The 11,051-nt window shown below is 45.6% G+C and overlaps 1 protein-coding gene and 1 pseudogene across 1 annotated transcript; one reads left to right on the top strand and one right to left on the bottom strand.

Annotated features, from left to right (window-relative positions):
* The first annotated feature begins 3,926 nt into the window (after nucleotides 1-3,926).
* Nucleotides 3,927-4,425, top strand: LOC112627951 (60S ribosomal protein L29-like). The gene has a single exon (XM_025390702.1). It carries the CDS (start codon nucleotides 3,953-3,955, stop codon nucleotides 4,394-4,396), a length of 444 nt encoding a protein of 147 aa, XP_025246487.1. The 5' UTR covers nucleotides 3,927-3,952; the 3' UTR covers nucleotides 4,397-4,425.
* Nucleotides 4,426-10,344: 5,919 nt separating this feature from the next.
* On the bottom strand, nucleotides 10,345-10,813 carry LOC112627958 (annotated as a pseudogene).
* Between the last annotated feature and the right edge of the window lie 238 nt (nucleotides 10,814-11,051).

The raw sequence follows: 11,051 nt of genomic DNA, 5'->3' as shown, positions 1-11,051 counted from the left end.
GCCAGGTATCTGCAGCAGGCTCACTTAGACTTCTTCATATGGTATTTATGTTTCAGTGTATAAGCACATTTCAAGTTCTTGCTTATAATGTGTTTGCTAAGGTCCAATTGGCCAAAGCAAGTTACGTGGTGGAGCCCAGAGTCAGTGTGAAAGGGACTCCATAAGCACATGGATTGAGAGAGGCATGATTCACTGGGAGCCATTATGGTCATGATATACCCCAGACAGGGTGGTATTTCATTTATCAGAAACTTACTGAGTGCCTACTATACTGTGCTTGGCACTGAGTATAAAAAGACAAAGCAATTGAGAAGAACTTTGAAGAATGGAAAGGCTCTAACTTGTTGGAAAGGGGGAAGAAGAACACACCAAACACCCTAGCGGAATCACTGTGGATGAAATAATCCTCTTGTTTATGTATGTGTATGTGCCAGAAAAAAGAGGAGTGTTGAATTGTTTAGATAATTTTTTCTATTCGCTATTTTATGCAGGTTTGTTCAATCTAGGTTGAATGAGTAACTCTATTGCTTTCCACTGGGATAAGTGTTCCTTAAAGCTTTTCTTCAGACTCTTAAAATATTGAAAACAATTGCATAAGTGTATCCTTCATGACCACAAAGAGCTACTTGAGATTATTTTTTCCCCTAGAATCTTGGCCAACTCTGAGACTGAGGCCCAGGCTTGCAAACTCTGATATTTCCTCCCTCTCTGCATTCCTGCCACCCACAGCTGCTCCAGTCCAGAATGAAAGTTCAGAGGCCAAATACTTATGATCCAAACAGCCTCTCCAGCAGTGATGGCAAAGAGACAGCTTCACTTAGGAAAACAAACAATCATGCCTTCCATTTATATAGCTCTTTAGCTATTTTTTTCAAGAAGTGTTCACATCCTTTCTCTATCAGATTATCCCCAAAACTGAGGTGGGCAGGGCATGTTTTAACTGATGGGGAAACTGAGGTCCAGACAGGCGAATTGACTTCTGCAATGGGTGACAAGGCTGAAGATAGAGCTCTGGCTTCCTGATTCCATGCCTTGGTTTGCCCTGTGGACCACACTGCCATTAACACAGATGCATGCTAGCTCCAGTTCTAAAAAGCCTGCTTTCAAAACCCTTCTGGAAGCCAGGAGCAGTGGCTCATGCCTGTAATCCCAGCACATTGGGAGGCCGAGGCAGGTGGATCATATGAGATCAGGAGCTCGAGACCAGCATGGCCAACATGGCGAAACCCCGTATCTAATAAAAAATACAAAAATTAGCCGGGTGTGGTGGCGGGCGCCCGTAATCCCACCTACTCTGGAGGCTGACGCAGGGAAAACTGGTTGAACCCGGGAGGCGGAGGTTGCAGTGAGCCAATATTGCACTACTGCACTCCAGCCTGGCGACAGAGCAAGACTCTGTCTCAAAACGAACCAACCAACTTTTCTGGAGTTTTCTGCTCCCCACCTTAGAGCTCCTCTAATAACCACCCCACACTTCTTTTACTTTCCACTCATATCAAAAGAATGAGGAGAACACATCAAACCCTTCCCTTGGTGCTAGCTTCTAAACCTTTTCCGTCCAGAAAATAATGGATTGTGTTTGAAGTCCCAACTTCCAGCCCACAGTGGTCCAGCCAGTTTCTCCTGCTGGAAAACAGAGGCTCAAGGCCACTTTCACTGTGAGTTCTCACCTTACCTACTCAAAATAAAACAGGAGAAAAGTGAAAATTAACATCCAGAGAAGGCTTGGAGAGGATAAGCCACCACCCAAGAGTAAAACGCAGTTTGAGAAAATGCAGTGTCCAGGTGAGAGGAGACACCTCACCTTCATGCTGCTAGATGGTTTTGGGTGAGACGCACACCTCCTTTTACAGCACTGGTCACCTGCTGCTCAAGCTCACCTCCCTAAGAGGGATGATTTTCTGCATCCCCGCCCTGAAGCACAGGAACCTATTGGAAAGCTAGGACTTGCAAATGTATTGATTCTCATAAACTAGGTCAGGAAGATCAGAAATGGCAGTAATGGCACCTCCTCCCCATGTTTCTTGCTCGTGGCAGACATGGGAACCTTTCTGGCTGAGAATGGAAGTGGCCTTAGAGTGCTTTTCAGTAGGACCATTGAGGCAGCTGCCACCGCTTGATTAGGCTGGCATGCTGGATGAAATCTATCTGCCAACTCTGTAGTTCCTGCTGGCCAAAGCCTTGCAGAAAGTGAGTAGAAGTGGGGGAATTCTCCAGGTATACATGACGTGGACATTCCTAGCTCCTGGAGGCCCCCATGTTCCAGGCTTTAAAAGCAAAGGAGCATGGTCACCTATAAACAAGAGCTTGTTGCTATCCGAGAGGCTTTTGGAAACTGAAGGGCTTTGACAATAGCGAAAGTCAAAGATTGACTTGCTAACTCTCCAAGGCATTCAGATGCGATCAGTTACTGGGCAGCCCATCTACAAGATTCAGAAAGTGTAAAAGACTGTCAAAAGTCATGAAACAATGCTCTGAACCACATTACTAGAAAATTATTAAATGAGTGAGGAAAAGATCAAAGTAGTGAGAACAGGACGGGATGGTAGCACCTGGTTAAATGATGAAGAAACAGGAGCAGAGTAGGGAGGCAACTTCCTCAAAGACGCACCTTACATCGCTGGCAGAACTGGAGCCCAGCTTCCTCACTCCCAAGCCAACTCTCTTTCAACTTCAATGCACACCTTCCTCTTTCCTCTACAGCCCCACTTGTATTCCTCTACGATTCCTTACCTGCCCCAGCAACTCACCCAGCCGCCATTCTCCTTGGGGGAGGATTATTAGCTTACAGATTTAGTCACAAGCTGATTCAATTTAAATTGTATTTCTAAGGTGGGGTTGGGGTTGGGGGTGGGGATCTCGATCTGCTTTCTACTTTTTTTTTTTTTTTTCCAGGAGACAGAGTCTCACTCTGTCACCCAGGCTGGAGGCTGGAGTGCAGTGGCACAATCTCGGCTCACCACTGCAACCTCCGCCTCCCAGGTTCAAGAGATTCTCATGCCTCACCCTCCCGAGTAGCTGAGATTATAGGTGCCTGCCGCCATGCCCGGCTAAGTTTTATATTTTTAATAGAGAGAGGGTTTCACCGTTGGCCAGGCTAGTCTCACACTCCTGACCTCAAGTGATCTGCCTGCCTCAGCCTCCCAAAGTGCTGGGATTACAAGTGTGAGCCACCTCATGCAGTTTTGATCTGCTTTCTACTGGATATGACAATTTGTACTTCTGTTCTGAGGCCTTTGAATTGCACTCCAAATACCCTCAGGGCAGAGATGTTAAGTGAGAAGCAGGCACTATTTGATAATGGGCCAGGACATTCCTATAGAATTTCAAAAACCATTTGTATTCCAATTCACCTGTGGCCAGCAGAGAAGAAGGTACGCAAAGAGAAGAGAAAGAAGGATGCAATGTCCACACATGCTAAAGGTAGGTAAGTATGACAGGTCTGATACACACACATGCATTCCAAAGTATCCCACACTTGAGGCTCCAGAAGATGGATAACTCCTATAGATGGCTTTTAATGAAGAGCCCTTGCTTTTACAAAAAGTTATAATTGTGGCTTCCATTCTCATAGCTGGTATCTCCAACAGTCACATGAGGATGGAGAGTCTCTTCCTTGTACAGAGCAAACAGCACGGCCTCTGGAGCTCACTGGCATGGGTTGTCCAACTCTCCACTGAAGGCTGGGAACCTTTTAGTGTTAATTCAGTATTTTAGGCCAATATCTGGGTTTATTTTTCCCAACATACAAATATGAAGGAGCTTCAGCAATTTAACTTCTGGGAATTTATCCAATGAAGGGGTTAAGAATTCATGCAAGCTCTTCCGGTTCTAGGAGCTTTGGGAGCCGTGGCTTACAGTGCAGACACGGCCAAGTCCAAGAACCACACCACACATGACCAGTTCCAAAAATGGCATAGAAATGCGGGTGGACTCCAAGTTCCTGAGGAACATGCCCTTTGCCAAGAAGCACAACAAGAAGGGCCTAAAGAAGATGCAGGCCAACAGTGCCAAGACCATGAGTGCACGTGCCAAGGCTATCGAGACCCTCATAAAGCCCAAAGAGGTTAAGCCCAAGATCCCAAAGGGTGTCAGCCGCAAGCTCAGTCGGCTTGCCTACATTGGCCACCCCAAGCTTGGGAAGCATGCTTGTGCCCGCATTGCCAAGGCGCTTAGGCTGTGCCAGCCAAAGGCCAAGGTCAAGGATCAAACCAAGGCCCAGGCTGCAGCTCCAGCTTCAGTTCCAGCTCAGGCTCCCAAAGGTGCCCAGGCCCCCTACAAAGGCTTCAGAGTAGAGATCTCTGTCCGCCAACGTGAGGACAGAAGGACTGATGTGACCCCCCTGGGCTGCTGTCTGCAGGGGGCTGGTGTCCTCCTGTGCTATTTGTATAAATAAACCTGAGGCATGAAAAAAAAAAAAAGAATTTATGCAAAGATTTAGCTGCATGGATGTTCATTACAACAATTATAATTGAGAAAAAGTTGCAACAACCTAAGTGTCCAACAACAGGGAACTGGCTAAATCAACTTAGTACTTCAGGTGGTAGGAAAATATGCAGCCATTAAATGATGCTGGCAAATGTATCTACAGCCACAGAAAATGTTAGGTAAAAGAGGAGAAATAAAGCACAAAGCCATACTACAGGATGGACCCGTTTTTGTTTGAAAAAAGTACATTAGTGTGTGTATCATATATGCTATATATACTCAAATATATTACATATATACATATATATATGTATTTACCTAGGAGGGTGTACTAATAATCTAAAGTGGCATTAATAGTGATGTTTAAGAGAGATTATGAGTACTTTAACATTTATTAGTATTTTCTGATTTTTCTGTAATGAGAAGTAATACTCTTTTTTTTTTTGAAAGGAAGTCCTGCTTTGTAGCCCAGGCTGGAGTGCAGTGGTTCAATCTCAGCTCACTGCAACCTTCGCCTCCCAGGTTTAAGAGATTCTCTCCTCTTGAGTAGCTGGGATTACACGTGTGCACCACCACCCCTGGCTAATTTTTTGTTTTATTAATAGAGATGGGCTTTCACCACATTGGCCAGGCTGGTCTCGAATTCCTGACCTCAAGTGATCCACCTACCTCAACCTCCCAAAATGCTGGGATTACAGGCATGAGCCACCGTGCCTGTGGAGCGGTGGCACTTTTTAATAAGAAAAAGCAATAAAAGAAACTTTATCTTGAAAAAGACAGATCCTTGCCTATGATCATTGAAGTTCAATCAGGCTCAAGAATTCTATAAGGAAACAATAATCCCTATAGAACAGGGGTGGGTGGGAGGAGAGCAGGAGGCCACTTCCTGCTGAGAGACCTGGAGAAGGAATCATTTCCCTTCTACGTTGGCCCGTGCGCTCCATGTAAATATCCTCTCCACCCAGGTCTTGCTCTGTCCTGGACTTACTCATCACTAGCTTATTACTGGCCTTATTTTGACTCACTGTTCAAACATCACTGAAAAGGAATTTCTTTTTAACCACAGCATCCACATGAAGAATTCTGCTAAAACTCCATTTTAACTGAATTTCAGCACACAGATGACTTAAATTAGCTACACTGGCCTGGGAAGAAGCCCCCAAATCCCCAACATCCGGAGCAATTGCTGCTGGTAGGCTTGATCAGCTGGTGGATAAACCCCTTCTCCTGTCCCCACCCTCCCCCAGCCTCTCCACCCACAAAGCCCGGGCAGCAATTTGTGAGATGTTTTCCTCTCTTCTTGAATTTCCATCGTGAACTGGTTACTGTGGTTCACGCCTGACATGCCTCTGTCTCTGCTCAAGCGGTTAAAAGTAGAGAAACTTGTTGCTTCAGAGGCCACAGAGAGATTTAGGATGAGAGAGAGCTGTAGGTGAACTGTGAGATCTCATGTAACCGCCCACCCTGGGCGTTTGGGGATAGCCTCCATTCCCTCATCCTCTCCTCTGAATGCTGATTTTCCTGTTTATCCTTCTTCTCAGTCACCCTCGAGGGAAGCTCTCCCACCCCCTCTCAATTGTTAAAGAACTTCTGCGTGGGCTTCAACATTCTCTTGGTTGGCCCCTTGGGAGGGCCTTGATATGCTCTTATTTTTTCCTTGTATGTTTAAGGCCCCCTGGGGCCCTCTTGACCCTTGTGGGCTGGTTACATTTGGCTCAAGCCTGAACTCCATCGCCCGGGACCAGAGGCAGAGTAGGGGTGGTGGGAATGAGGTGGGGAGGGTTTTCCTACATTCTTAAAGATAATATAATAACATCGTGTCTAAGATGGAAATATGTTAGAGGAAGCAAGATTGTGAGAAAGATGGAAGAAAGCAGCTCCCACCACCCCACCAACCGATGGTGAGGACTCTGCTGCCCCAAACCCTGCCAAGACTGAGCCACTCCTAATTGTGGCCTAGATTGTGGATGTGTACCTACCCACCAAGAGGAAAGCCAGAACATGCCTGCATGGATAGAAGGGATTCCCTCTTAGTTGAGCGGTGAAGGGGTGTGGGAGAGCAGGGAACCATGACACACCATGTGTCTCTTCCCAAAGGGGAGAAGCCCCTGTGAACCTACCTCAGGGGTCTGCTTGATGAGGCCAACCCTATCCTACTCTTTGTCCTTCATTGGACAGCATTTGTCAAGCATCCACCATACGTCAGGTCCAAGGTTCCATGCTAACTGGGGAAAGTGAGGCGATCAAGCAGCTTATCTAAGGCTTATCCTCCAGCCTAGTTAGTAGAAGAGCTGGAAGACAATAGTGGCTCTCACTCCAGAGCCCTCACACTTCACCTCTATGCCAGAGGTTTGAATGAAGGGAAGATCTCCTATGTGTTTCCCAGGCTTTGTCCAGGCTGCCTGCAACGTCTGCCTGTGGGATCTGACTTCCCAGCAGCTGGGATCAGCCAGCCTACAGAGCAAGCAGAGCACCCTGAGAGTCTCCAGTGGGGTTGCCCGCCTGGTTGGCTCCTGGTCTCAGCAGACTCCTGCTGGTGGTGCGCAAGCTGGGTATTTGTGTGGACAAGTGAATGTTCACCTCCAGTTCTCAGGACAAACAGTGCTGCACCAGCTGGCTGGGATGTTTGGAACTGGTGTTTCCACTCAACAGCACAACCCAGATTTAGGTTCCCAAAACTTTCTAAGCAGCCGCCCCCTTGGATCTTTAAGCCTTCCTCCTATGTCCTTCCTGCCACCTGTAGTCTAAATTTAGTGACAAGCACAGCAGAGCACCTTCCGCCTGGGCCACTTTGGCAGGTCATGGAGCCACTAATAAGTGTGTACATGTTCCATCTCTTCAGGGCCACCCATGCAGGTGAAGAGCTTCTGGGGAGCCCCACGATTATCTTCCTGGTAGGGTTTCCTGCCCTGTGAGTTTGCTTTTTTCTTTTCTTTCTTTCTTTTCTTTTCTTTTTTTTTTTTTGAGATGGAGTCTTGCTCTGTTGCCCAGGCTGGAATGCAGTGGCAAGATCTCGGCTCACTGCAACTTCTGCCTCATGGGTTCAAGGGATTCTCCTGTCTCAGACTCCCAAGTAGCCAGGATTACAGGCGTGTACCACCACAGCGGCCTAATTTTTGCATTTTTAGTGGAGACAGGGTTTTGCCACGTTAGCCAGGCTGTTCTCAAGCTCCTGAGCTCGGGTGATCCGCCCGCCTCAGCCTCCAAAAGTGCTGGGATTACAGGCAGGAGCCACTGCACCTGACCAGTATTTTTGTTTTGATAACAATAGAAGTTTGTTAATAAAAATATTAGATGAATATAAGCAAGAGAGAATCCCAGCATCTGGAAATACCACTGTTAACATTTTGGTCTATTTCTTTTTTCTATCCATTTTGTTTGTTTATGGAATTGAAATCGCAAGATACAATCAATTTTGTTTGCTTGCTTGTTTGTTTTTTTGAGAAGGAGTCTTGCTTTTGTCACCCAGGCTGGAGCACAATGGTGCAATCTCAGCTCACTGCAACCTTCTCCTCTCAGGTTCAAGCGATTCTCCTGCCTCAGCCTCCTGAGTAGCTGGGATTACAGGTATGCGCCACCATGCCCAGCTAATTTTGTATTTTTAGTAGAGATAGGGTTTCACCATGTTGGCCAGTCTGGTCTTGAACTCTTGACCTCAGGTGATCTGCCCGCCTCAGCCTCCCAAAGTGCTGGGATTACAGGCGTGAGCCACTGCGCCTGGCCTAATTTTGTATCTCATATTCTTGACTTACCATTTTTTGAAATAAGCGGTCTTCAAGTCTCTGTTTCAAACTGTTGAATACCATTTGTTAACACAATATTTCATCATTTCAACATGCCATGACTTCTTCACCATTCCTCTGTTCTACAAGTGTAGGTTGCTTTCAGTTTTGCAGTTACACAACTCAGTGATGAGCATCCTCATACCTAAATCTGTAATGACATTTAGAATTACTTTCTTAAGATTGATTTCTGGAAGTAAGATTATAAGATAAAAAGCTACGAACATTTTTAAGCATTGTGATCTTTCATGCCAAAATATTTTTCGAAAGAGGAATCATCTTAGATGATTTCCTCCCAGCAGTGCAGGGAGTGAATAGGCAGCATTTCTTATGTGAGTGAAATCAGGTTCAAAAAGAAAAAGAAGGAAAGAAAGAAGGAAGGAAGGAAGGAAAGAAAGAATGAATGAACAAATGAATGAAAGAAAGAAAGAGAGAGAGAAAGAAAGAAAGAGAAAGAGAGAGAAAGAAAGAAAGAAGGAAAGATAGAAAGAAAGAAGGAAAGAAAGAAGGAAGGAAGGAAGGAAGGAGAGAAAGAGAAAGAAAGAAAGAAAGAAAGAAAGAAAGAAAGAAAGAAAGAAAGAAAGAAAGAAAGAAAGAAAGAAAGAAAGAAAGAAAGAAAGAAAGAAAGAAAGAAAGATCAGGTTCACTGGCAAATTTTAGCCTAAAGGGACAGGTCAAAAAGGGAGAAGCTTCACTTATTGCAGAGAAACAACTTTTATGAAAGGGTTTTGGAAATGACAGCCTATTGAGACTTATTCCACATCAAATGAGGAAGCCATCTCTTCCTCTGCTCACCTCCCTAGGCAAATCCTCTATCCACTTCTAGAACACAGGGCTAGAGCAGTGGCACCAGCCAGCTCCTTGGGAACATATGACACTGTTCATCATAGTCATCATCCAAAAGGTAGAAACATACTAGTAGGAAGAGACCTTAAAGATTCTTTGGTCCAATCCCTCCCTTTATCAAATCAAAGTCTAGAAGAATGAGGTGACTTATTCAAGAAGTGATTCACTGCTGGTTTTTGGCATTCCATATCTCCATTCACATTTGATGACAAATAAAAACAGTTGACTTGATTTGAAGGCACAATCCTTTTATGCATGATTCCTTGTACACATGTGTTCTTGTATTCATGTTTCCCTTAAGATTTGAGGGTGTGGCTGATGTCACACAGGTGTCTACAGCGCTTAGAAGATTAAAAATCTGATTTAATAGGTTTCAGAGTGTCCTGGCTGATTGGTATGCATTACTAGGGTGAATCGTTTCTCATGTCTTTGCTAATTTTCTGGATGCTCTCAAAGGAAGTTAATTAACCTGAGGCCTCCATCCAGCTGTGCTCCAATTCAGCTGATCTTGAGGTATCATGACCTGTCAGGGAGAGAATTATAACATGTAGGTATGAAGCCTTCTCCTTTCATATACACTGGGACACCTGAAATGGGTTGAATCTCAGACATATCCTTGCTGTTAAAAACTTAATCATTGGGCCGGGCACGGTGGCTCAAGCCTGTAATCCCAGCACTTTGGGAGGCCGAGATGGGCGGATCACGAGGTCAGGAGATCGAGACCATCCTGGCTAACACGGTGAAACCCCGTCTCTACTAAGAAATACAAAAAATAGCCAGGCGAGGTGGCGGGCGCCTGTAGTCCCAGCTACTCGGGAGGCTGAGGCCGGAGAATGGCGTGAACCTGGGAGGCGGAGCTTGCAGTGAGCTGAGATCCGGCCACTGCACTCCAGCCTGGGCTACAGAGCGAGACTCCGTCTCAAAAAAAAAAAAAAAAAAAACAAAAAGAAAACTTAATCATTATTCAAAGCTGAGTTCAAATCCCATCCTTTGCAGGGAAAAAAAAAATCTATTGAACCACCTAGGCGAAAGTGTTCACTTTGCTTTCTAAATTCTAGCTGTCTATGCCAGTGGTTTGAACAAACTCTATGAGCATGATGGTTTTTAACTTCAAAAAAATGTTCACAGAACCTGTATAATAATTGTTCTTTTAGCATCTATGTATGTATGTATTTTTCCTGCCTCACGTTTATTCATGCAAATAGCACAGGAGGGCACCAGCCCCAAGCAGACAGCAGCCCAGAGGTCACACCAGTCCTTCTGTCCTCATTCTGGCAGACACAGGCCTCTACTCGGGAGCCTTCATGGGTGCCTGAGCACCTTTGGGAGCCTGAGCTGGAGCCAGAACGGAGGCTGGAGCTGAAGCCATGGTCTGAGCCTTGTTTTGAGCCTTGGCCTTTGGTCAGCAGAGCCTGAGACTCCTGGCAAAGTGGGCATGAGCACGCTTCCCAAGCTTGGGGTGGGCACTGCAGGCAAGTTGATGGGACTTGCAGATGACACCCTTTGCGATCTCGGGCTTAACCTCCTTGGGTTTTACGAGGGCCTCAATAGCCTTGGCTCTCGCACGCATGGCCTTGGCATTGCTGGCCTGCATCTTCTTCAGGCCCTTCTTGTTGTGCTTCAAAGCGCATGTTCCTCAGGAACTTGAGGTCCACCCCCTTAAGAGATTCATATGTTTGCGATCAGGGTTTCTTGATGCCACTTTTTTGCCATTTGGGGGACTGGTTGCGTGTGGTATGGTTCGTGGAATTGGCCATGTTGGCATTATAACTCACAGCTTTAAAGCTCCTGGGATGGGAAGAGTAGCATCTGTCTTAAAAGTTCATGATGAACAAAGGATAGCAAGAAATTCTAGGCTTTTATAAGGCTATATATTTTGCCAATCACAACATATATTTGAAAAATAAGTACAATAGTCCCCTCATTATCTGTGGCAGACACACTCCAGGACCCTTCATGGATGCCTGAAACCTTGGATAAACCTAATTGCCATCA

This window comes from Theropithecus gelada, chromosome 7a, assembly GCF_003255815.1.
Source record: "Theropithecus gelada isolate Dixy chromosome 7a, Tgel_1.0, whole genome shotgun sequence".
NCBI lineage: Eukaryota > Metazoa > Chordata > Mammalia > Primates > Cercopithecidae > Theropithecus > Theropithecus gelada.
The sequence above is the reverse complement of the archived record's forward strand: the minus strand, read 5'-3'. Positions and strand labels throughout refer to the sequence as shown.

Excerpts from the sequence above, each read along its gene's own strand:
- LOC112627951 (XM_025390702.1), top strand. The coding sequence starts at position 3,953 with ATGCCCTTTGCCAAGAAGCACAACAAGAAGGGCCTAAAGAAGATGCAG.